The sequence below is a fragment of the Pelodiscus sinensis genome, chromosome 1 (genome assembly GCF_049634645.1).
Source record: "Pelodiscus sinensis isolate JC-2024 chromosome 1, ASM4963464v1, whole genome shotgun sequence".
NCBI classification, from domain to species: Eukaryota; Metazoa; Chordata; order Testudines; family Trionychidae; genus Pelodiscus; species Pelodiscus sinensis.
The window spans coordinates 148202238-148229763 of NC_134711.1; the positions used below are offsets into that span (position 1 = coordinate 148202238).

The following is a 27526-nucleotide window of genomic DNA, read 5'->3' on the forward strand; positions in this document are numbered from 1 at the left end:
TACAGGAAGCCTCGTGCTATGAAAAGGCATAAGAAGGACTCTTCTCCACCTCCAAGGAACTAATCTGTCAGGAGCAGGCGGAGTTGGGGTGGAGAGGTGGGGAAGTGGAAGAGGGAACGGAGACACTGGCAGGCAAGGGCGCGCTGTCACAGAGGGACGCGCTGCAGCTGGGCTTGCAACACAATGGATGGGACGAGCAAGCTGTGTGAGCGATGACAGCAAAAATGGACATGAATTTTGTTGGGAAGACTTTTTGTGCCTTCATTCTGCTGACCGTCGCATTGGCCATGGTAACGAGGGGTAAGTCTGACTTCTCTTTGGGACGTAGCATGGGTAGAATGCCAGGGGGGATGTGCTAGGATGTTTCCTTCACATAAAGGCTGTATTTTTCAGTGCTGCTTTCATTCAAGGACACTGTTGATTATGTATTACTGGCACCTTTAACCTGCTCTTCATGCATCTGCCCAGGATCACCTGGCCTGTTGTCACTAGGGCTGTACCATGTATCTGATTTACCAAGCAGTCGGGACTGATTCATAGTTAATATGATCAGCTCCCAGAAGACTCTTCACCTATGTCTTTAAATTCCTGTCATCTGAGAGACTGAGTTCTTTAACAAGCTCTAGCTCACACAGAGAATGGTGCATGCAGCCCCATCTGTGCACCCAGTCTCATCCAGGGTGTCTCTTCTGGGTTTCGTTGAGAAGGCTGGTGGTAGTTCCCAGGCGGCAGGGTGAATATTGTACCTTTCATTCTGAGTGCTGGTAGGAGATCCTATGTTGGGAGTGGCGAGCAGTCCTGAGCAGTGCCCCGGAAAGTTGTTTTCTCATGCGGTCACTCAGGAGAGAGCCCAATGCCACCCAGATGAGTAGCAGAGCACCCACAACTAGATCTTTTATTTCTGCTGGTGGTGCACATTCGCACATACTTTGGTACACATCATTTATTTGGTGCATGGATGGAAAAAATCTGCGCATGGATGAAAATGGATTAGAGGGAACATTGGTTCCGAAGATCCACTCTGAGAGCTTGGGGGAGTTTTACTGCCAGGCACACCTTTCAGTATTTGATCAAAACTAGCCTCTCTAATAAAAGCCCTATCCTCTATTGCTATGCTGCCTAGCTTCTTAGGGCAGCTGTTTATATTAGCCTTTTAGCCATGCCAGCTACTGCCCACCAGCTCCCACCTCCCTGTATTTGTAGAGCTCATGGCCTTCCAATCCCCATGAGTGCAAGCTCATCCCACAGAACTCATAACTGAAGCAGGGAGAGGCAGCCTCATGCATAAGTCACAAAAGCCTGATGTGTTAATACTAAATATACATACTGGCAGTGAGCTGCTGTAATGTGCTGAGTTATTCAAATGTACACTCCATGGTTTCCCATCTCTAGTGCCTTCCACCAGAGAAGTTCCAAACACATCACAGCCATTGTTTAATTCAGCCTCAGCTCCTCGAGAGATAGGTTAATATCTTGTCCCCATTATACAGGTGAAAATACCGAGACACAGGAGTATTAAGCAGCTTGCCCAAGGTAGAATAGTAATCTCATAGAAGAGTCAGCATAAAACCCCATGGTCTCAAATAGAGCTGATCAGGAAATGGGGATATTTTTCCTAGGAGAATTTTGACATAAAAGGAAAAAAAAAAGATTTTGTTCAAATTTTGTTCAGAAATTTTCAGTTTCTGCAAATCTTGCAGCCACAACCCAAACCTTTTCAGCCAGAAGATTGTTGAATTTTTTTGACAAAAAATGAAAATTTCCATGGAAAGCAGATAACTTTTTACAAAAAACAGTTGTTTAATCAAAAGCCCAATTTTACACAGAAAAAAAAAGATGACAGAAATTTCCCACCAGTACCTACCCTGGAATGCCCTGTTTCCCAGACCAGACTGCTTCCCTCTCTACATTAAGCTGAAGGCAGGAGAGTGCACACAATAAGACCAAAGAAACTGCTCTCTAATTCCTCCATTTTGGCCTACGCTCCCAGAGGCCACAGATCTACTGGTGTAGTTGGGTCCAGGGGATCTACACCCTTTATGCTACATTTGTCCCCACAGAGTAGCAAAGTTATCGGGAGCTCAGAAAGCTTCTGGGGGTCCAGAGCGGCTGCAAAAATGAAATTATGACATTTGAAAATTCATGCATTTTGCATACTCAACTAGAGCCTAACTACATTAGTCCTTTTCTTAAAATTTCCTACCGCTGCATTATCAGCTATGTGGCTCCACTAATTTTAGTGACAACGGAAACACTAGCTTAGACAAGGCACTGGCGGTTTCACAGCTATGGTGTCTAGTCCTGCTCTGAGCTGTTTTACATGACACACAATTTTAAATGCTGGCAGCTAGAGGTGCTAAAGCAATTTGTATAGAGGGGGTGCTGAGAGCTATTGAATCAAAGCATAAACCCTGTATATAATGGAAAGCACCTAAAGCCAGGAGCTGAGGCAGATTCTCAGGACTCCTAGTTCCAGCACTTATGTTGGTGGCTGGTCTATAACAGTGATATTACCATTGCAGCCAAGAGAACTGCAATAGATTTATGGAAGGAACCTCAACAAGTCATCAAATCTAGTTTTCTGCACTCATGGCAGGACCAGGCACCATCTAGAGCATCCCTGACAGGTGTTTGTCTAACCTGCTCTTAAATATCTTCAATGGTGGAGATTCCACAACTTCCTAAGCAATGTATTCCAGTGTTTAACCACCCTGGCAGGTAGAATGTATTTCCTAATGTCCAACCTAACCCTCCCCTGCTGCAATTTAAGACCATTAATTCTTGTCCTATAATCAGAGGTTAAGGAGAATAATTTTTCTCCTTCCTCTTTGTAACACCCTTTTAAATACTTGAAAGCAGTTACCATGTCCCCTCTCAGTCTTCTCTTTTCCAAACAAGCCCAATTCTTTCAGTCTTCCCTCATAGCTCATGTTTTTTAGAAATGTTAAGAAAAGTGCCAGTGCATGGACAGTCATGCAATGTCCCCCAATGTCTGCACATGAATGTCAAGGGAAGTGTGAGCAGTGAGGGGAGGTGTTGCATGCGGAGTTCTTTTAAGGTTCATACAATGAATTTCTATCCCTACTGGACTGTAGGAATTGCCATTCTGGAAGAGATCAGCTGTCCATCTCGAACACTATGCCGTTGGCGGTGGCCAATGACAGCCAGTTCAGAGGACACTGCAAGAAACCATATTTGGCAGTTCTGGGGCCTGATTCATCACTGAGTTAACCAGTGGTGTTACACCAGAGTAAAAGTGGAGTAAAACTGTTGACTAGTGTAAAACTGGAGTAACTCAGGTGTGAATGGAGCTCATGGGGCGATCTGCCCATACTGGAGGTTTATTTACATATGCATATCTGAATCTTGACTGCAATGATTAAACTTTTTTCCTTAATACATATTGTGGATTCTTATTCTTTGATGCATGTTTTCTTGCCCTATCTAATACTTCCTATCTCCTGCCATTCTCCTAACCGCTGGCAGTCATTTATGGTGCAACTTTATGCCTGAACTTCACAGAAGGAGGGAAAATATTTTGATAAACTGCCTTTGTTTTCATCCCACTCTTGCTCGTGTGCCCCCTTTGTTTATGGCATGGATACCCTGCTGTTTATTTTAACACTGAAAAATACATATTAAAAGGGAAAAATGTTTGATTATTTTTCTTACCCAACAATTTAAATAATGTTCTTTTTTTTATTAGCTGAGACTTTTACAGCTGATTTCTTCCCCCTTCCCTCGCCACACACAAATTCTTTAAAGTCAGATACTATATTAGGACTTCAGAGTTTACATTTACAACACTCTGATCCAGGACTGTTGTGCTTGAATGACTGTCTGAAACCCCAGCAGTAAGGAGATTTGAAAACAGCCTCCTGACCACAGACAATATTGTATTTTCTGATATCTGCGTGTGGATGTACGCACTGTTGAAAACCCACAGCTGCTATTTTTGTTCATTTGTTTGGTTTTGAATATTTTGTTCACTTGTTTGTTTTTGTACATTCACATGTACAAAAAGGATCAGAAAGTCAGAGCTCTTATTTATGTTTTTCATACGGCAGATTCATTATTAGAAAAATCCAAAGAAATATTGCAAAAAACCTGAAAACCCAACTCCAAAACAATTATGACTGAGATTTTTAACTACAGTACACACAAGTGAAGATGTCAAGCATTAAGAACAGTATAGTCACCTTAACTCTCCCAAACTATACATATACATCACAACAGGTATTTCTTTAAATGATCACAGAACACAATACAGAGTCAGACATAGAAAATCCTACATTTTCATTTTTGATTCCCGGAGAAGGTGCAACTTCCCCATAAACAGAACAAAATGCATTTTAGTCCTCTTCTACTGAGGGATAAAACTGAAATTTAGATTGAGCCTATGAACATCATATAAAATGTCCAATGTCCATTTCCTCAATGAGAAAAATATGGAAGGTCCTTTGTAGCTGTTTGCTTGGTAATATGTCACATTTAATCCATGTGAGGACTCCCCTATGTGGAGAAAATACTCATTTACCTGCGTTAGTGCTCACTGCACCACTGGAATGACACTTCATGAGGACTGGAGATGTAGTCCTGTAATTCTAACTTTCTAGACGTTGATTCAAATGGCAGCCTCCATGGATTTAAAAAAAATGTTCCCTGCAAAATAAAAACACAAAAAATAATTTACCATAAAAAATGTATTTCAATAAGTCTCTCTCTCTCTCTCTCTCTCTCTCTCTCACACACACACACACACACACACACACACACACACCCTACCTTTTTATAAATGGCCAAATTTCTAAATGGAAGGAACAGAGTTCTTCAAATCTTGCAAATGGTGGGTTTTTTTCCTATACTAACATCAGAGAGATATTTGGGGCTTAATGGGAATAGTTTCTGAACATGAGCCAATACAAGTGCTATCTTAATTAGAACAATAAAGGGAATGCTGAGGGTAAAATTCATGAGACAGACTGGAGTAAAAGCAACAGAGGAGTTTGCACACTAGGACTGGTTGGGTCCCCACCTGCATTTGTCCTTGCACACTTCATCTGCGCAAAGCATCACTAAAATCAGCATTAGTGCCATAATAAAAGCATACATTCAAATTGCAAAGCCTGAAGTGGGCAGAATACAATGAGGTAGCCAAACGAGCAAATATCAGATTTATTCTTGAGTTCCGTCAGCTTGTTTGATGACATACAAAATATGGAGAGACAGACCTTGCCATATAGAGTCTACAGCTTAGGGGACAGATCCTCACCTGGTGTAAACTCTTAACTCCATTTAATTCAATTCAGTGATGATTCACCACTGAGGACCTACCCTAAGACTCATATAGAATGTACAGTCCAATCTGTGGCTTTATATGCTGTCTGTCTGAATGACTGACTTGTCTTAAATTGGGGCTCTGGTCCTTTTTTCTTTTAGGCGGTCTCTAGATTCAAACATAGCCTACCTGTTCTAGCCTAGACATTGCCTGAGTGTTGAGTTATGTGCTTCTTACATTGCTGAAGTATCATGGAAGACTCCACCTAATAAGTGAGTTTTCAGAGAGGATCCGAAGGAGAAGAGGGAGATTCTGTAAGGCCCACGCAAAAAGAGGAAATTCCAGGCATTTGGGGATGGCAGGGAAGGAGGTGTAAAGACAAGAAGAATGAGGCATGGGGAGTTGAAAGGAAATGAGACGACGGAGGAAAGAAATAAGAGCTGCGTTGGTGCAGAGCTGCATTTAGCCTTGAAGATGAAGACAAGAAGTCTGGATGTATGATTTCACATTAGTCAGGGCACCCAATACCAAACAGTACAGACAACTGAAGTCAGTCCTTGGCCTAGAGAGCTTACAAGCTAATGATAAACACGTCACGGACAGGCCACTAGAGGGAAAGCAGAAGTGGGAATGACTTAGCAATTTACCAGTAACGATGAGAAGACGCCATCTGGGGCGAGGGAGGGATGACACCAGAGGAGTGCCATGGTAACAGTGGCAGAAGCAGAAGATGATTACAAGGGAATTAAAGGGAAAGCTAGGAAATGAGACAGCAGGAAGTTTGTGTAATGGAAACAAGAGATGATTAAACTGACTAGGGTTAGCATGATGGAGATGATGTGGGAAGCATGGTCAGTTGGTGAACCTAGGGCAGAGGGAGGCAACCCTTCAACCCTGCCTCTTCCACTTGAGACCCCCGCTCCCTTCAGGGGTCAAGCCCCCACCACCACAGGGGCAGGTCTCCAGCCACCCCTTACCCCCCATAAGCCTCCCCAGCCATGGCGCATGGGGAAGTGTGCAACCCCAGCCACCCCAGCTGTGGAGGGCGGGCAGTGCGCGTCCTCAACTTCAGAGTAGCTGACGCCCAGGGGCAGCCTGGGAGCCATGCTGAAGCAGGGGGTGGAGTGTGGGAGCAGCCATGCTTGGTAGTTTGGGAAGGCAATGCCTACTCCTGCCTCTTAGCCCCGCCGCCCATGGTGGGAAGCGTGGGTTCAAAGAACCTGCCAGAGAATCAAGAACCTGGATATAGAGGTGGGAAGGGAGAGCTGCAGGGAGCACCAAGGTCTGAATCCAGACTGTCCTTATTTGTGTGCGATCCCTTCTGCAAGCAACTGAGCCCTTATCACTGTATCTACAGCGGCAGGGACCCACTCAGCAGACTAACTTGTTTTTCCTACTACAGGCTGAACCTCTCTCAACCGGGACTCCCTGGTCTGAAGGACCTTGGATGTTGCTGGACCAGAGAGACTCGGTGGAGGATCAGAGGCAGGAGCGCTGTGGGGGCTGGGAACCCAGTCAGGCTGGCTGCAGGAAGGCCAGCGGTTAGGAGTCCTTCTGCGGGAGTGTGGCTGCGGTGGTGGCAGGGTAGTTCCAGCGGGACAGTGGTCTGCTGCAGGGGGCCAGGAGCACCAGCGGTGGGACAGCAGTTTGCTGCGGTGAAGCTGAGAGCCCCAGCCATGGGACTGTGGGCTGCCATGGCAGGGCAGCAGGGTTCAATGCACGTGAGGAGCCTGCTAGGAGGCAAAGAGCCAGGTTGGGGGGGGGGGGGGAGGCAGTCCAAGGGGGGCAGAAATGACCTCAGCTGGTCCAGCAAAAATCTTCAGGACCACTCAGGTCCCCAGGGTGCAGGACCAGAGAGGTCCAACCTGTACTTACATACTTACTCTTACCACTGAAAAAATCGTGCTGGTGTTCAGAAGAGAAGTGTATTTCATAAACATTGCAGGCCATGCTCTAGGAAGAAGTGTTGTAGAAATGGATATAAGGGTCAGAGTGGACCACAAGCTAAACATGAGTCAACAGCGTGACACCAATGGAAAAAAAGCAATATCATTCTGGGATGCCGAAACAGGAGTGTTGTGAGCAAGACAAGAAATAATTCTTCTGCTCTACTCTGCACCTATTAGGCCTCACCTGGAGTACTGTGTCCTGTTCTGGGTGCCACATTTCAAGAAAGATGTGGAGAAATTGTAGAAGGTCCAGAGAAGAACAACAAAAATGATTAAAGGTCTAGAAAACATGAATTATGTGCGAAGATTGAAAGAGTTGGGTTTGCTTAGTCTGGAAGAGAGAAGACTGAGGAGACATGATAACTGCTTTCAAGAACCTAAGGATTTTACAAGGAGGAGGGAGAGAAACCTCTGAGTATAGGACAAGAAGCAATGGGCTTACCATGCAGCATGGGCGGTTTAGATTGGGCGTTAGGAAACATTTCCTGTCAAGTTGGTTAAGCACTGGAAAAAATTTCCTAATGGGGTTGTGGAATCTCCATAACTGGAGATCAGGCCTGGCCTTAGGCCGAATCGGGCCCCGGCCCTGAAGCCGGAAGTGTGCCGGGCGTGCTGTGGGAAGGGGCGTTGGCCCCCGAGGAGTGCGGCAGCTGCCTGCGCTGCAGGAGGTGTGAGTTGAGCGCAGGGTTTCCCTGTGCCGCGGGGGAGAAGGGGAAGGAACGGTGTTAGCTACCTCCGGGGTTTGGCGGGGGAGGTAGCTGGGGATTTTTTGTGGGCCTTTTTTTTTTTTTGCTCAACCAAAATTTCTGCCCCCTTCTCTTGAAACTTTTGTGTGCGTGTTTTTTTCGAATTGTTCAAATTGAGCCCCGCACTTCCTAAAGCCAGCCTTGCTAGAGATATTTAAGAGCAGGTTATACAAACATCTATCAGGGATGACCTAAATCAAGGATGCTCACAGCTCCCATTGGCTCTGGTTTGATGTTTCCAGCCAAGGGGAGTCACTAATCTTCCTCTTAACATCCCTTCTAGTCCTTGTTTTCTATGATTCTGTGATTCCTGGGGTAGCTCTATTCACTGCCATTGAGTTATACCAAGTGTGTGTCTGGACTACAGGGTTTTGTCGACAAAAGTGGACTTTTGTTGACAAAACTATACCTGTGTCTACACTGCTGCTGAGTTCAGAATTCTGTCAACATAATGTTGACAGAATTCTGCAGTTTTGTTGACAGCTATAAACTTCATTCTATGAGGAATAACGCCTTTTGTCGACAAAGTTCTGTCGTCAGAAGGCATTATTGCATTTACACTGTCCTTTGAGTCTACATTGTCATGTCGACAAAGCGGCTTGCTTTGTCGACAGAACTGGATGTTGTCTAGACGCTCTTTGTCGACAGAAGCTTTGGGGTCCATTAAGTTGTCTGGCTTTTATGTTCTCCCATTCCAGCCTAGCTCAGTATCAGAGAGACTCAGTGACATATAACAGAAACAAATAAAAAACTATGCATATTCAGCATTTTACACCTGACATCTTTCAAGCAGCACGTATTGTCCCGTTGAATTGCAACATGCTGTGACTCATGTAACATTCATTCCAGGATGCAATCAGTCAGTCATCTGCTTGCGGTATATGAATTACGAGTTTGTTACACCACTAATTTTAATGTGTTATAATCCGCTGCATGTGGGGGCCATGCACTGAAAAGTGAAGAAGGGTTGCTGCTGCAGGAAATCAGCGTACCACAGGACTATCTCTGTGCAAAATCATCAATTTCTTTAAAGGACAAAATCTTTTAAAAAGCTGCAGTTTCTTAAAGAGGCTATTAAGGAAAATTAAGTAGCCTGAAGGCATGAGACAGAAGTTTAATCATGGATGTGAAACTAAGCTTCACCAATTTGAAATCTATTCAGTATGAAAAAAGTTTAACATCTTTTCAGGTTCTATACCTGCCCCCAAGACTCCCTGTGATTTTACAATCACATTTTCCTATTTTTAAAAGTGTTTCTCTCTCCTTTTGCTGCGTGAATGATTCAAAGAAACTGGAGAAGATGACTAAATCACTGATTATATATGAGAACCAGTGAAACTGTCAAAGTACTGTCAAATGCACAATGTAAACAAATGAAAAAAGGAGAAAAAATATTTTTCCCCCAATCATTTTCATTTACAGTAATCTTAGGTTTTGCATGGGGCAGCTGACAGATTTTTAAGACACATACATGACTTCTAAATTGACTGTGTTTCTTTGAGGGAAAAAACCAAAGAGAAGAGAAAATGGCCTATTTTAAACAAGAAAAGGTGTAAAGAGTGGTGTGCCTCTAAGACCTATACTAGGACCAATGCTACTAAACCTTGTTAAACATTTAATGGCACTGTTTGTTGTTATTAATGACTGGCATATAGTTGAGCAGAGACGTGGCAACATTTAGAGATGATACAGAATTATTCAGGTAAGTGAAAGCATGGAAAATATTGAGGAACTTGAGAGGTTTGGAGATTAGGGCTCGGCCTGGGTTGGAGGGGAAGTGGTAGTACTCTTCCAAGCACCATCCATAACATAAGCTTCACCCACCCATGTCCATAATGAAACACTTAGTGGACTAGATTTTGTGTAGCTCAAAATATGATTGGGCTCCTTGAGCTTGACTTGACCTCAGTGGGGCCCTTACAGGCTCTGCTAAATTCCTGGCGTTGGGCTCCTTCTGACTGAAGACAAAAAACTTAGCGACAATATCTCCAAAACGTCACGGACATGTGGTAGAAAAGTGAGAAACGATTCACCATAAAATGACCCCGGCTCCATTCTTACTAAGGGAATGAAATAGCTAACATTCAAATGATCACCCCTGAGTGAATGCCTCACTGAGATGAACAGGCCACTTCACACCTCTCAGACATCATGGCTCCCTGCAGACATCTTTATATTGATTACGCACAGGAAGCTCTTCTCCCTCCCACTCACTGCCTATTGCACGCTAGAAGTCCAGCAGTGCTGCAGGGCTATGGCAGGCTTCCTACACCTGTCCTGGTTCTGCACCACTCCCAGAAGCAGCCAACATGTCTCTGTGGCCCCTGAGGGGGAGCCAGGGATCTCCATGCACTTCTCCTGCCCCAAGCACCGACTCTGCAGCTCACATTGGCCAGGAAGTGAGGCCAATAGGAGCTGCAGGGCCAATGACTGAGGGAAAGGGCAGCATGCAGAGACCCCTCTGGCCCCACTGCCTACGAGCCACTGCTAGAAGGATATACTAGTCACTTTCAGGAGCCACCTGAGGTAAGTACCACCTGGCCAGAGCCTGTACCCTGCACTATCTCCTACACCCCAATTCCCTGCCCCAACCCAGAGGTGGGATTTTGCACCCAAACGCCCTCCCAATGCCCGCAGAGGCCTTTAATAGCAAACACATTATTACATTTACTCCCAATTTAAAGTCCCTACTAGAGTGGTGTAAATTGGTCTAAGGGTGCATGAGATTCATGTCCAGAATGTTTTAGATTCCTGCTTAAACTACCTTGCCCACCTGATATCCTACTCATTAAAGCAGGACAAGAGAAGTTCAGCACTCGTCTTACAACATTACTGCAAACCTACAAAAAAAGATTTTACACAAACATTATTCAGCAGCTTCCAAGCTGACTGATGGGGCTTGTGGACTGTGAGTGACTTGTACCTGACTCATTCCTGGCTATTTGTGATAGAAGCTGATGGAAAGGTGTAGCAAAAAGCACCAGTCACCACTTCTTCCTTTCTTGCTGCTGGCAAAGAACAGCCATTATGTTGGGGGAAACTACTATATCATGGGTGGTTACTTAGGAAAGGAGGGTCCAGTAGGCCAGTAAACTGGTGTCCCACTTATTTGTCAAGAAAGGTGCACACAATTATTACGGTCAGGCAGTGCAAAGCAGCCCAGCCATCACCATCCACCTGCACCTGTTGACATGCTTAGTCATGTTTAGAGGAGGCCAGTGGAATGGATGACGTGGCCCAACACACCGATGGGCCTGACAAAGATAAGTCAGACAAGGAAGCTCTTTGTACTCCAATTCATTTTAAGAGACTTTCACAGAACACATCATGAGACATTCAGTCGCTCTCGTTTCCTCTTCTGGTGACTTTGAATTAGAAACAACCACTCCAGAAGTGTTTTTTTTTCTTGAAATTCACTTACTCAGAACAATTCACATATATTTCAAAATAAAATGAAAAACAACCATCACCTCCCCTCTCATTTTTACTACAGTGTTTGTGTAGTCAGAATGTTGTAGTCGGTTTCATAAAATGGGCAAAGATTTGTCAGAGGGATTTTTTTCATATATTTTAAAAATACTATAAAATGGGTACCAGAAAATGTTATATTTTGGATTTTCATCTTCAAAATACTTTTAAACACAAACTAATTAATCCTAACATCTCTCCTTAGAGGGGAGATAAAAATTATCCTCTTTTGTCAGTAAAGGAGACATATGGGAAGTTCCAAAGAAATACTTAAACTACCCTGCCCAGGTAAGGCACCAGTAAAACCTGTGAGAGTTACATATTTGTTTGTCACTGTCTGAGCTGAAGCAACAAGGTAATGTTATAAGCAGGGTGCAGTTGCAATTGTATCTGTCCCCAGGACTGGCAGGCTGTGGTTTTATCTTGGGAATTTTCTGTTCTGCACCTTCAGGTTATATATTAGGACTCTTCTCCAAACACTGAGAAAAGGCACAAATGCACAGGTAAATGTGTGTAAAATCAGATAAAAATTGAATGAATTGTATTCACTTTGCAAGTTACAAATCATTCCCAGAGGATTTTGGTTTAAGAAAAAGAAAAAAAAGTGGTCCTAATTAGATAGCTTATTTTTCTGATTCTTTAAGCACAAAAACATTGACTTTGAACAGCATTACATAGGATAAAGACAAGTGTTTAGCCATATAGGTGAAGTCAGCTACAGCTGTTCCTACAGTCTGATGATAATGGTTTAATAGAACGAGTCATACTTTGCATTGATTTATCTTTTTGTTCTAACCCTGCCTGCCCCATCATGACCATTGATGAATTAAGCTAAACAACATCCTGTGGAGATGAGTATTATCCCTATTTTACGGCCACAGCTGTGCTAAGGGGACTATAGTCATACAGCTATAGTGCCATAGCTGCAGCAGCATAACGTCACAGGGTAGATGCAGCTTACAGCAACAGAAGGGGTTTTTCCATAGCTGTGGGAACACCGCTTACCTGAGCAAAGGTGGTTAGGTTGACAATTTTTCTGCCGACCTAGCAGCATCTACACAAGTTTTGGTTTGACATTACTACAGCACTGAAGATTTTTCTGCTTCAAGTTAAGTGTAGCCCAGGCCTAAGCAACAGAGAAAGTGATACATAAAAGGAGTAAAGGATGTGCCTGGGCCAGTGTTTCTTAAACTTTAAGACCAAGGAACACCAAACAATTTTTTTTAATTTTTTTATGAGGAACACCAAAGATTTTTTGTTGAGAGGAAAAAACCAGAGAGTTCAGGGGGAAAGTTATTGAGGAAAAAAAAGGGCTGGGAGGGAAGTTATTGAGCCCTTTAAGGGCGGCCATTTTGAATTCTATTGTTCTCTGTGTCACACCTCCAACTGGAACACAGTTTAAGAAACACTGTCCTAGGCTCAGAGAGGAAATCTTTCCCACAGTCAGGATTAGCACCCCCAGAGTCATGCCTCCTGGTCCTTTGCATGCGGTCACATTCCCACTCAGCTGTCCCAACGTGCTGGGCATGAAGCACCTCTTGGTCATTTTGAACAAATTGTGAAGAGGTGGATTGTCAGAACCAACTGGGCAGAGATTCTTTTTGTTTCCCCACTGAGTTAGCGAGCTGATTTGAAAGAGATACTCCAATTTTTTTCTTATAAAAAGGTTCTCAGGCAAGAAATTCCACTGGAGCTGATACTAAATGCTGTCAAGGATACAATTCAAGTATTGACAAGAAGGAAGATACCCAGAATTTGGTACAATGGACAAGCCTCCCTAACGGTAATGTACTTCCTGATCAAATGGCCATCACTAAATGGTTAAGAAAGAGCAGATGGCCTGGTGCCAGGCAGAGCACTGAGACATCCCTCGCCCTTTGAGAGACTGGGAAGAACAGCTAACCCTGTACTTGGGGCTGAATCCTCTCATCCTACCCAAAGTCTCATTATTACTAATTATCTGTATTATAGTAGCACTCCAGTGCCCTTGTCATGGATCAGGGCATCATTGTGCTAGACACTGTACAAACACAGAACAAAGAGCTAGTTGCTGCTCCCAATAAGTTTAAAATCTAAGCGAATAGTTTTGCACAGAGACGCTTCATGGGTGAGAGAATGGGATCTGTAGGTTTTAATGCTCTGTGGGTAGCACTACAGCCTATGGGTTGTAGCAGCATCAAGGCATGCTGTACAAGGGATACGTTTACCTCTAACTCATACCTAACATCCCCTGGCACAGAGTTTAGTATGCTGCGAACATCCTCCCAAGGCACGCTTTCCCTAGAACAGTGGAACTACACGAGTTCCTCTGCCTCTCAGGGGATGTGCATCCATCAATGGAAAAAAATTGCCTCTGGCTGCTATATGGAAACCAAGAGCACTGGGGAGACTGAAACATGCCATTGCCCTTGTGCTGCCAGGGGTTGCACTGCATTACCCCCAAATGACAGTGATTGTCAGGCCCCTAGGGGACAAACAGAAGCGACCAGGGTTTAACCTGGGGATTAGTGCCACTTTGTCACAAGTCCAGACTGAAGAGATTTTCCTCATTCATGTAGGTAGGGAAGGTCATCAAGTCAGTGTCCTGATACCAGACTCCTGTCAGCAAGAAATCGTAGACTCAGAGTTACAAGGGCCTCAAGGATCATCTAGGCTAACCCCCTGCCAAGATGCAGGATTTATTGTGTCTAAAATCATACAAAATAATTGGCTATCCAGCCTCCTTTGGAAAACCTCAAATCACGCAGCTTATTTCAAGTGTATTTCAAAATAGAGCGCTATTTCAAAACATCCCTTAATCTTCGTGGTACAAAGTTTACAGGGATGTGGGAACAGCGAGCCCATTATTTCAAAATAAAGGGCTTATTTGGGATCCTGGAAGTATTCCAAAATAGCACTGCAGTGTAGACATACCCACAGTGTCACTTCAGGTGGTAATGTAACAGCAAGAAATATACAAGAAAAACCTGTAGATTCGATAAAGCCTAAATATTGTGCAGCTCACAGAGGATCCAGAATAAAAGTTTCATCTCTAGAAATGCAGTAAATGCACCCAGAAGGGTAATTTTAGTGACCTAAACAGGTTGAAATTGTCCTTTTAAATCAGCTTTGAAGTTTTTATGATGGACTCATGTGGACATAATATTTATAGTCTAGTACATACGATGTTACTTAATAATGGTGTGGATGATTCAGTCATGAAAATTAATTGTACTGGACTTCATATGGATTTTGTATCCAGAATGGAGAGGAGGGAGTTTCCTATTGGTTCTCAACAATTGCAGGACAAATTTGCTCAATTTACCATCAAACGATTTTTCTAATTACCAGCTCAATAAACTTCACCTAAAATCTAAGAATGCAGCTGGGTTCTTTATTTCCTCTTACTCCACCATCGTTAGTAAAGAGTATTAATTGGAACTTAATGAGAGTCAGTGCTTAGTGAGGGAGAATAAGCTACAGATCACATCTCTCTCTCCCCCAGTATGTGTCAGGGCTCTGCAGATATAACTGCAGAAAAAATGCATTCTTGTCAGAATAGTGACCAGATAAATACCAAATACACACATTCACATTTAGCTTTCAGTAATAAATCTGAGGAAGTGGGTTGTGCCCATGAAAGCTCATGATATCATCTACATGTTTGGTTAGTCTTTAAGGTGCTATTAGGCTATTTGTTGATTTTAAGTTTTTCCTGTTACAGACTAACTCGGCTACCCCTCTGAAATAATATCAATGTAAATCTATCATAATGCTGCTAAAATCAAAGGCACTTATTCAGATTTACTCCAGTGTTGTAGGGCAGAATTTGGCCTTGAGAGTTTAGAGGCAGAAAGATATGCTGAACAGAGACTCTTTTCAAAGTAGAATGTTTTTCCAGGATATCTTCATCCCTGTTAAGGCTTATACTGGCACAGAAATGTTGGTAAAAAAAATAAAAATCACACCCCTATTTGACACAGCTACACCAGTATACATTTTACATGTAGACCAAGCCTTAGCATGTAGCCCCTTTTAAGGATTTTCTGACCCTGCTGGGTTCCAGCTATTCCACTGTGGATGGAGCACCAGGAAGTGGCTCTGAAATGTTGACTTTTCCTGGTTTGTGCTTCCCTTAGAGTCAGTACAGAACCAAGACCCTGCTAATGTTACTGCCTCCTCATGATTCATTTTTCTTGCAATTGCTGACAAATTAAAAAAAAAAAAAAAAAAAAGCTTATACCAGGAGCTCCTCCAGTATAGCTGTGCCCTGAATCTCAGTCAGGTTCCAATACACAATAGTGCCTTTGTAGTGGAACTGGGAAATGATTGTGATAAGGACGAGGTTCTGCAGGTTATGGGAGTAGAGAGGCTAATCCTATGGTGTGAAGGCAAAGTCAAATATCAAGTTATCTGTCACTGTTTAAAGGTGCAGATATAATGAGATGGGTCTAGTTTCTACAGAGGTGAACTCTTACTATGGAAGACTGTGTAATACCAGGGTTCTGACCCCCTGGTGAAACAGGTCTCTATGGTTATCATGACATTCTAGGTGACCTTTTTAAGTGTTCTCTTCCTGCATCTTTTCTAGGTAACACCAATGTGCATGGAATAGCTGGTGACAGTGTGAATTTGATCTGTGTGAACACTTCAAGTTTGGTTGATATAACATCAGTAATATGGAAGATAATACCAAAGACTGGGGAACCCTGCACACTGGCATACAGAACTGATAAGAACAAGACAGACAGAATAAACTGCAGTGAGAGAATAGATTGGAAGTCTAGCCCTGATATTGACACTGCACTTCAGATACAGAATGTGATTCTCTCAGATGAGGGAATTTACATCTGTGAATTTGTAAGCGCTGAAGGAAATTTCAATCAAAACTACACTCTGATTGTACTAGGTAAGTAACAAGTTGTGACCTTCTAAATTGTCTACAGCAGAAGTACTCGAACTTCATTGCACCACTACCTGCTGCTGACCAAAAAAACATCCTACACAACTCCAGGAGCAGGGACTGAAACCTGAGTCCACTCATGTTCCACTGCCCTAAGTCGGTGCAGTAGAGGGGCAAAGCCCAAGCCCCACTGCTCTGGGCAGTGGGGCCAAAGCTGAAGCTCAAGGGCTTCAGCCTGAGGCAAGGGGCCTTTAACCTGAATCTTGTTACCTCAGGCTGAAGCCCTCTGGCTTTGGTTTTGACTCTGGGCAGAGGGGTCCAGACTTCCACCTCGGGCCCCAGAAAGTGTAAGTGACCTCATTCAAGGGGGTTGTGACCCACTGTTTGAAAACCACTAGTCTATAGGGTCAGATTCATGCCTGGCACTTAACCCTGTCCTCCTCTTATAATGTTGAGAGTATAGGCTCAGAAAACTTTAAAAACTAAGAGTTTAAGAGGTCTGATGGGTTAATCCCTTATGTGAATGTATTATGGTCTTTCCTCCAATCCATCTTTAAATTCTGCCTCCCTGGTCCTCTACAAACCTTCCTCCTGATTTCTAAGGCTGGAAAGATTGCTTTTGAGCTACTTTTCTACTTGACATTAACATCAATGTTTTGCTATTTGGTAGAGGGGCTTCTGAACAAAAGCCCCCAGCCATTCGTCCATGAACATTTAAAAAGTTCATTTAGGCCCAAAACCTGGAAAAAGTATTTAGACTCCCAATTTCCACTGATTTCAATGGAGGTTAGGAACTTTTGAGGATATAAGTGTTTGTGCTTGTAAGAAACAAGCTCTCTCAGAGTTCCAGAGAAGCCTGAGTAACTTTCAGTTTTTGAGGGCCCCTAGCCATAGCAAAAATGACAGCATATGAAAACAAAATAAGGCACCCCCCCCAAAAAAAAAGTTAAACATAATTTGAACTTTTTTTTATGTAACAAAGGCCAAAAAAAATTAACTAGTGGCTAAATTTGAGGCTCCCTTTGAGCTTGAGGCCCAGGCCAAATGGCCCTTCTGGTATTTCCCCCTCTCATCTTCACTAATTAGCCCTGGTGAGAAATTCTAGCATGACACTTCTGGAGACTGACAAGTCAAAGCACCTTAAACCCTACTTATTGATGCCCATTTTTACAAATAAGGATAATTCAGTGCCCTTGTGTTCAATTGTTCCTTGGTCTTTCTCCTGGGACTGGATGCCCATTGGCAAGTATAAACCAAGTCTGTTAACACTGGGACAGAGGTCAGCTCAATTAATCTACAGCAGATAGCAATGACTTTCTATTACTGCAAACCTGATCTGGTTTAGAACCAATGTGCTACAAGTAAAAGGCTAATATAGATCCTATTACCAACCTCCTCAAATATCCAGTACCTGCTATTCTATCCCTGTAACATTTCTGCCTCAAGCGTAAAGAGGCTATTTGCTAGAAATATGATTAGTGCATTATCTTGTGCACCAAAATGGAAGATGACTGTGGTGACCTACCCAACACTAGGATAATAACTAAGGGTGTGTCTAGACTACAGGGTTTTGTCGACAAACGTGGACTTTTGTCGACAAAGCTATACTTGCATCTACACTGCCGCTGAGTTCTGTCGACATAACGTCGACAGAACTCCTCAGTTTTGTCGACGGCAGTAAACCTCATTCTACGAGGAATAACGCTTTTTGTTGACAGAGTTCTGTTGCCAGAAGACATTATTGCATCTATACTGTCATTTGTGTCCACACGGTCATGTCGACAAAGCGGCTTGCTTTGTCGACAGAACTGGATGTCGTCTAGATGCTCTTTGTCAACAGAAGCTTTGTCAACAGTATCTGTCGACAAAACTTCTGTCGATAAAAGCCTGTAGTCTAGACATACCCTAAATCAGAATACTAAAAGTTGCTCAAAGAGAATTTATTATTCAACTAAAATAGAGGAGAAGACCGGTTTCAGAGAGATAGCCATGTTTGTCTGTTTCAGCAAAAACAACAGAGACTCCAGTGGCACCTTAAAAGCTAACAGGTATAGAAGGGTAGAGACGCATTAGGGATAAGAAATATACACAGACCTCTGTGTCAACTACTACTGGAGATCAGCAGGAGATGATACAAAATGTAGGTCAAGATCCACAGCTGAATGTTTTGGACATGGGGCTGTGGATTCTGGCCCATTTTTAGACATCATCTCTGAAAAAACTGACAAGAATGGATGAGTGTGTTAGGAGTCATGACAAGACAACACAGCGGAACCTGGGTGATAAATGAGTGCTTGGTTCCAGCCATTCAGTTTGTGGGATAGAACTGGGAAACTTGATCAGTCAAGGAAAGGACCTCTTCCTACAGGGATGTACCTTTGCTTATTGTGGCTCCCAGCCTTCCTTTCTGTTTTTTCATAGTTCCCACATTAGCCCTCACCATTCTCCAGTTCTTAAGTGAATACAGGTTCTTTTCTTGGTTTTGGGTTTCAACTTGACAGCAGACAGAGAAGGAGAACGTGTGTGTCTCATACTGAACCAGGATAAATTGCAATGTGACGAGAGGGTACTTCATTTCTCCAAAGCCAAGTCTTGGGATATTGTCTATGGTAATGCAAATCATATGCCTATGGTTTTTACTTACTCTCTCGTCCTGTTTCAGAGCTGTAAGGACTCCCTGTTATCTATTTTGCTGTAGCAGGTGTTTACTATTTATTGCAGTATTGTCTACACTCCCATTCTCCTCTTTCTGCTATGCTCTTTTGTAGTAATCAAGAAGTTGCCATCCCACATGCAGCAAACTCAACTTCAATGCTTTCCCCTATCTCTTGCCCTGCAGTCCCCCCTGAAATGAACTTGATATGTGACAGTAACAGGGATGCTGTGTGCAAGGCAGCTGCAGGGAAACCAGCTGCACAGATCTTTTGGGCCCCAAGAGGAGATTCCAAGAATGAGACTGAAAATCATCCCAACGGGACAGTGACTGTGCTCAGTACATACAGCTTCAATAAGACAGGTGTTACCTGCACAGTCTCTCATCCAGCTTGGAATATGAACCAATCCAAAGAATGCAAACCAGGTAACGGCACACATCTCTTTTCACTCTTCTTTCATAACTGATAAATCCACGTGCTGCTCTGTTCTCCAGTGCCAGCAAATACTAGTGTGACTGGTGAGGGTGCGGCAGGGAGCTGGTCAATTCAGCTGACCTTCTCAGTTTGCTTCATAACATGTCTAGAGAGGGAAATCTGTAAAAGTGACAAATACTGTGAAAGGAGAAGGGGCAGAAAGCACATTCTAATGGGCCCCCAGAAGATGGCTAATGGTCTCATAATCTGAATGGTAAATGGCTGTCATCCGGCTTCTTTTATTCATTTGCTTGCTTTTTTGCTTTGAGGTGATATAGGAGATGGCTTGCAACATTCTGAGCTCCTTCAGAGCAACATGATCTAGTGGTTATAGTACACAACTGACCACTGGGAGCTATGGTTTCCATTTCCAGGCTGAAATCTTCAGGCATGACCTTGGGCAAGCTATTTAATGTCTTTGCCTCAGTTTCCCCTTCTGTCAAGTGGAAATATTATTTAGTTTGGAGACAAGCTGTGAGGCTGAATTAATGTTTAAAGCACTTTGTGATCCTCAGGTGGACACAATAAAAGGAACTGATCAGTGAGGAAATATAACTGAAATGGTGATACTCTCTATTTAGAACCTTCCCTCCCATTACACGTATGGACAATTTGGCTTTGTGCCATCGCTGCTGGTATTCTGGGCATCCTCTTCATTCTTACTTCCATTTTCCTCTGGAAGCTCCACCATGGCAGGTATGTATAATATGGCGCTATGATATCAGTTTGTCCAGAATGGAGTGGAAAGGAAAGGTGTTATCCTATGATCTGACAAAGTATCTCTGATTCTGTCACATTCACGCAAGATGTGGACAATGTTCCCCTTGAACATTTTCTATCCTTGGGCGGGGTCATAATCAGGAGTGCTGACCAGCACTGGTGACTAAGGGTTTAACTAATGTCACCTAGCCAAGGCATCAAGGGGTCAGCCAATAACAATTCAGGTAAAAATTAAAAACAGGAAAGGGTTTTTTTTCTCTCTCATAGGCTTTAAGGTCAGAAGGGACCATTATGATCATCTAGTCTGATCCCCTGCACAGTGCAGGCCACAGAATCTCACCCACCCACTCTTGGAATAATCCTCTCACATATATCTCAGATATTGAAGTCCTCAAATGGTTTAAAGACCCCAAGATGCAGAGAATCCTCCAGCAAGTGATCTGTGCCCCATTCTACAGAGGAAGGCGAAAAACCTCTAGGGACTCTGCCAATCTACCCTGGAGGAAAATTCCTTCCTGACCCCAAATATGGCGATCAGCTAAACCCTGAGCATGTGGGCATGACTCACCAGCCAGACACCCAGAAAGTTCTCTATAGTAACTCCTATCATCTCTCCATTAGCCTATTTCCCACTGATAATGAATGGTCAATTAGTTACCAAGATCCTGTTATCTCATCAAACCATCCCCTTCATAAACCCATCTAGCTTAATCTTAAAGCCAGATAGGTCTTTTGCCCCCACTACTTCCCTCTCTCTTCTTTGAGAGGCAGGGCAGTTTCTCCCAGCTATTGAGGGAGATGGGAGACGCTTCTCTCCCCAAAAATGGACTTCTTAAAATGTGTAAGTAGGGAAAAGTTTAGATAGTCCACCAGTGTTTATTGTTTTCCTTGTTTGGGGGTTTGGAAATAATGTCTGAGCTTGTTAATTGTTTTTTTCTCTTTCGTAATTAAGCCTTCAGCCCGGGGACTTTCCCTGAGTATCTATATGCATGGTGGCTCTTTCCATCTAGCCAATTTACTATGCTTGCAACTGTAGTTTTGTTTTGATAATAAAATATTGTTTCTTCTTCTAATTAACCGGTATTGGTTGATGGTTGTGACCTTAGGACTCAGTGCCCAGTTACAAGGGCAGAGCCATTGTTGTCTGTGGATTCCCTCTGTTTTTCCCAACTCCAAGCAAAACAGAGGTTGGGGCAGGAGGGAGAGTTTTACCTTAGGGAGAGGATTTCCAAAGTGATCTCTTCCCTGATTTTCTTCAAATTACTTGGATGGTGGCAGCGGGTCGTCCCCCCCAAATCTGGGTACAGTATTAGGATTTTGTGGAGGGAAGTTTTTGTACTATAGCCTGTAGAAGAAAGGTTTTGGAGTGCTCTTGCTGGCCCCCAACTTCTGCATTTGTTGTGCCAGAGTGAGGAACAGCCTTGACAGGCGGGTTGAATTTTCTTTTGGGTGCGTTGAAATTTCTGATGCGCACCACCAATATTGAGGTATGTGGATGTGCACCACCAATACACACACACACACACACACACACACACACACACACACACACACACACTTTTAAGCAGCCCATAGGTGTGGACGAAAATATATTAAACAAGGAGCAATGTTTATGATATTTAATATGAAATTAAATAAAAAAGAAAATTAACACTACCCTTGGAGTACATGTATCAACCTTTCTAACAGCTCAAGCTAGTACTTGCTACTTCCGACTCATAAAAGCCAGAACTCTACCAAATAGCAAAGATCTGGTCTTAATGCAATACAATTTACCATGTATTAATTAGTAACAGATTTTTTTAAATCATTAAATTCAGTGTTTTAGATATCTGCAACACTCCAAAAACATTCTGTTAAAAGAATCTCTCTCTTTCTTAAGCCATTAACACCTTATGCAAACTTTGTTTGAAATGCAATCATGCAGATGTCCTGGCACACACACTTCCCTTGCAGCCTACTCTCCTCCTCAACCCAGCCAGTCACAGAGGACTACAGCTAGTCTGACATCCCAGACAAACTGCCCCTTGCCTCCACCTCACTGCACAGATGCCAGCACCAGCCCTCTCTTTCCCCCACCAACCCCATACAGTCAGCCCCTTGTCTCCCCCTTCCCAGGAGGCTTGAGAGTATTGAGTCTGCCTCTCCTCCTGCAGAGGGATGCTGGAAACACACCTTTCTTCTGACTCCTCCTTAGCCAATTACTTACTAACTCCCTCCCTCCCATTCTCCCCAGCCATGAATTTTCTCCTTAGCTCCCTTTTTACTAGCTCTAAGAGCTCCTCAGTTCAAGCAGGCAGCTAGCTCCATTTAGCTGCTTGCTCCGTAAAATGCCCCTTTCCCCACTAATCAGCTGAGTTCCCAGCCCAGATGGGAGCTTTGAACTTCTGAGCAGAGCTCAGAAAACTGCTGGGCGAGCACACAGGTGCGCAGCGTACAGGGAACCTTAGAAGTGGCATAATACAGCACGAAGACACAAAATGCATCTCTGTGAATGATAGACTAGTGGAATGGTACGGTATGGGACCCATAAGATAACTCCTGCTCTGTCCAGGGAACATAGTCCAGTCAACATGGAGAGCTGGCAAAGTAAAAGTTGTTCTCCACATATTACAGAGTCTCTCAATTAGCTTCTCCGTGCCAGCACTTTGAGGGGTTGAACACAGAGGATGGAGCGGGACTGTCCTGTCATGTTAATAAAGCTGCATCAAGCAGCAGAATCTTGACTGTATGAGGAACACTGCTGGCTGGAGCTGCCTTTCAGGTCCATCAGACCTTGCTTAAACAAGTTAGAGGGATGCAGTTCCTGGATAAAACAACAGTATTTAAATACTTTATAGCCAATTCGTAACAGGGATGTTCTTTGGTATTTGAGGAGAACATCTCATTCAGCTCCTCTCCCCAAGCTCCAGCTTCTTAGTGCCAAGTCTTCCTCCTCCCCCAGAAGGGGATTAATTCATGTAGAGCAGTTGTTCTTAACCTGGGGTGCACCCCTCCCCCCACTGGGGGTGCGAGACATGCCAGATTTTTATGATACATTTTAGGTTTAAAGAACTGACCTACTTCAACAATTTTTATTAAGGGGCGTGAGAACATATTTTGAGAACCAAACGGGTGCAGGCTGCAGTAAGGTTAAAAACCACTGGTGTAGAGTAAAGCTTACTCAGGGCAAAGCTCTTGTCCATCTAGGGGACCTGGTCTCTGCTATTCTGCTCCCCAATGGACTCAGGATTCCCACAAACAGAAATAGTGACTTCACTAACCCATGTTCCCTGTAAGCTTGTGTGGCTGCTCAGAAGAGTCAAAAGTCACCCAGATGATTAGCAGAGCACCCAGAATCAAATTTTGTTTCTACTGGCGCTGCACATTTGCACATGCCTAGGTACACATAAAAATGTATTCTGCACATGGATGGAAAAATCTACAGAGGGATGGAAACAATTAGAGAGCACGTTGTTACAAATATAGAGTCAGTAGATCAAAACATCAGAGTCAGGAGCCACCAATTCAAGAGGACTCTGCTGGATGATCTTTTGCCTCCTGCTTGATGACTTGAGGAAGAAGGAGTTCATTACTTGTGCACTATAGCCTCTTTCAAAAGCAGAGTCCTCCAGCCCCAAGATGTGTGGTCTCAATAGCCCAACCTAACACTGAAGGTAGAAGTGGCTACATTTTTCAGTCTTTTTCTCTTTCCCGCCCCCTTTTCCCTTCTACAGACTGGGTTATAAATCCGAACGCCCTGAGACTGCTCCCACACACAACGTGCAGGTAAGGAAGAGAGTGTAAGCGAACATGTCACTAAATGAGAAATGTACTTCCAAAGTAACTCAGAAAAGTTTTCTATATTAAGGAAGCTGCCAGATTTTGTCTCTCCCTTCCTTCTGTGAGCACAATTGTGTTCTCCAAACTGTTGCTTGACACAATGCAGGAATGAATCCATCTGCACTTCAAATACCAAAATTCTGACCTGTAACCCAGGCCTGTAGCACACTGCCACTGACACAACTCAGACTAGCATTCTTGTGATTCTAAAAGCAGCAGCTCTGATAATTCTCCAGGATCATGCCAGGAAGACTATGCAGAGCACAGCTATGATACAGGAGATTTTACAGCGAAGTGGTGGGGATAGAGGGAGGGTAGTTTTAAAAGTGTTTCCTTATTACTCGGTGGCTGCGTCTAGACTGGCATGATTTTGCGCAAATACTTTTAACGGAAAAGTTTTTCCTTTAAAAGTATTTGCGCAAGAGAGAGTCTATACTGGCATGTGCCTTTGCGCAAAAAATTTGCTTTTGCGCAAAAGCATCCGTGCCAGTGTAGACGCTCTCTTGCGCAAGAAAGCTCCGATGGCCATTTTAGCCATTGGGGTTTCTTGCGCAAGAAATTGAGGTTACCTGTCTACACTGGCCTCTTGCACAAGAACACTTGCGCAAGAGGACTTATCCCTGAGCGGGAGCATCAGAGTATTTGCACAAGAAGCACTGATTTTGTACATTACGATGTCAGTGTTCTTGTGCAAATACTCGCGGCCAGTGTAGACAGGCGGCAAGATTTTGCGCAAAAGCACTTGCTTTTGCGCAAAATCTTACCAATGTAGACACAGCCTAAATGAGAAGCAACTCTTTAAAAATGTATAAAAGGAAAGCTATCATGTAACAAAATCTGAAAAAGGCACTATGTTCTGAATGGCCAGAACTGTAATTTACATACCCTTTAAGGCTCCTTTATGGCCATAGCATCAGCCAAAATGTGAGTCAGATCCACAAATTAACAAGAGTTAACTCTACTGCAATCTAATCATGTTACAATATAGGTGAGATGACTAACAAAAACAGGGAAGGAAAACAGGTCAGTGGTTAGAGTGCTAGCCAAGGGCTCTCCTCAGTTTGTCTGTCTACCACAGACTTCTTGTGGTAACTCTGCCCCATTTCTGCCCTCAATGTTGCAAAATCTAACAGGAGCGCGTACGTCTCATTTTGAAAAGGCATTTGGGTGCTTAGGAGCCTAAATACGATTGATTGTGCTCACTGCCACATCAGGAAATCCTCATTAACACAGACTGGAACTCAACGTTATTCTGAAGTTTTAGCTCAGTTTATTATTATTTATCACCTCTAGGCATCAAAATGTGATCAAGGCTGCATTTTCCTAGGTACTAGGTAGGTAGGAGACAGAAATGGATGATGAGCAAACAGAGGTGAAGTAATGGTTTCCAATTCACACAACAGATCAGTGTCAGAACCAGACATAGATCCCAGTTTTCTTCCTGCTTCTTTGTGCAGGGCAGTAGACCATGCTGCCTCATGATGGCTGTATTAGTAAGGGAAACATGCCATCAACTGTTTCAATAGCATCAGTCCGTTATTGTTCATATAGCACACCCAGGAACAGTGGAAGCACTGCTCCCTGTGTTTCTTAAAACGGGGAGGGAAAACATGTTGCTCACTTCAAACTTTAAGAGTCAAGAAGGAACTTGCTACCCAAACAAACATGGTGCTCATGGTTCTTCCCTTTGATTTACTAGGATAGTAATGAGCAGCATGAGTTGGAGCCCTATGCCAGTTATGTGCAGAAGGAAAACACGATCTATAGCACAATGTATGAAGTTGTAGAGTGTGAACACCCCCCACCAAGGCTCCAGTCAGCAACATGAGAATCCAGCTGGGCCCGACTCACTATCTGTGTGAAGAAGGGGAACAGGTTCCAGGGAAGATTAATGACACTGGATTCCTTCCAGAAGAGGATCTCCATCACCAAATACTTTCTTCCTGGGATTCTGGGAAGCAAGGATATGCATAACCACTGAGTGCCTCCAAATGTATCTGCTTGCTGATCAGTTTCTCTTCTTTCCCTTTTCCCTCCTGCCCCCGTCCCCAACCTGGGAATTGAGTAGCACTGTGAAGGACAGAATGACCAGCTGCCATTGTTTCACCATGGACAGCTCTTGTGCTCACAGGTCCACACTAGCTGTCCTGACCTTTGCAATCCAAAAATCTGATATTTGCTTTTAGGCATTAGTTCTGTGTCACTTTGTTGGGGGGGGGGGGGGAAGAAGGGGAGGGAGGAACACCCACTGACCAACAGCAAGTCTATCATAACAGTAATGGTGCTGGTCATTAGAAGACAGATTAGCTGGGATGGGGCATCAAGAGAGTATTTTGTTATCCACCCAATCCTGGGAAGACACACTATGTATAGAGGAAGTGCATCGGGTAGGAGGATGGTTCACAGACATGCTGAATAACTTGTCAGGTCCCCCACTGAACACAAAATGTTTTCTATAGTCTGTATTTACAAGTCATCCTCATGACTCTTCCCATGGTGGAATCTCCTCCTCCTAAGAGCATTAACATACTGCAGCAGAAAAATGGTCCAGCTATTCCATTAACCTGTTACTAACAGCGAGCAATGCCAAACGCTTCAGGAAAAGAAGCAACACACCAATAAAGTGCCTATAGGAATTGTGCAATAATGGACTGAGCAGGGGGTAATTTCTTCCTGACCTCAGCAGGTACTCAATTTGACTTGAAGCATAAAGCTTGCTGGTCCTTGTAATATTTATTTTAGCTGATGTTAAAGGCAGAAGGTAGTTTCAAGAAGGTGCTGAAACCTGTCCTGGACTCTTATTAAGCGGTTTTGTCTAAGCATAACTGCAGCACAAGGTTAATTTACTTCATATAAAAATGAGTGTCTCCATTTCAAATGTGTTATTCTGTTATCTCATCCAAGTGGGATGAGGACAGAAGTAAATAGGACAAAGCAGTTGTCCTCTCTGCCAGTGTTTCTCAGGCTTTTTGGGCTGGTGAGCCCAAATATGAAGTCACAATTTTTGTCATGATGACCTCCTTACTTCACTGTAAAAATAAGAATAAAAAAAATGAATGCAAAGCCTATATGATCTGTTTGCGTGTACTTTTTGAGAAGCTGAGAGAGGCTGCCTGACCTTAAGGACAAAGGGGTGCAGGACACAGGAGAGTGAGATTTTCTTTGCTTTAGATTGCAATATAATTATCAACATAGTGAAACTCTGATAGCCTTTCGTGAGTCTCCTGATTGAGGGAAACATGCAATCTAATGGTCTCTGTTTGTATATATATATATATATATCGCCCTAGATACACACCTTTCCTGCTATGGAAGAGCAACCCAACCCTCGATCTAAACACAACTTTCCCCTTCTCCATTGCTGATCCATCCTTTTTGCATGGAGCTAGACGCTAATCAAGGTGAGGAAATAGGTCGGCCTTGGAATTTCCCAGGAACCCAAAGATTTAGCACCCAGCTCCCAATGGGTTATGGCCATCTAGCTCCATTGGGTTTCTGAGCACCTAAGACACAAGATGCTAGATTACTATTCA

The 27526-nt window shown here is 43.5% G+C and overlaps 1 protein-coding gene across 4 annotated transcripts; it reads left to right on the plus strand.

Moving 5' to 3' along the window:
- CD200R1 (CD200 receptor 1) lies at window positions 1–27061 on the plus strand. 4 transcript variants are annotated; one of them, XM_006112221.4, is made up of 7 exons: window positions 2–300; window positions 13108–13224; window positions 16012–16329; window positions 19163–19402; window positions 20033–20147; window positions 23888–23939; window positions 25693–27061. In XM_006112221.4, the coding sequence occupies exons 1-7, from the start codon at window positions 213–215 to the stop codon at window positions 25819–25821; spliced, it is 1059 nt and encodes a 352-aa protein (XP_006112283.2). In that variant the 5' UTR covers window positions 2–212; the 3' UTR covers window positions 25822–27061. The 4 variants fall into 4 exon arrangements, with proteins under 4 accessions (XP_014433433.2, XP_006112283.2, XP_075762990.1 ...); XM_075906860.1 differs by lacking the exon at window positions 2–300 and adding an exon at window positions 4793–11729; XM_014577947.3 differs by lacking the exon at window positions 13108–13224 and having other exon boundaries at window positions 1–300.
- The last annotated feature ends 465 nt before the right edge of the window (window positions 27062–27526 follow it).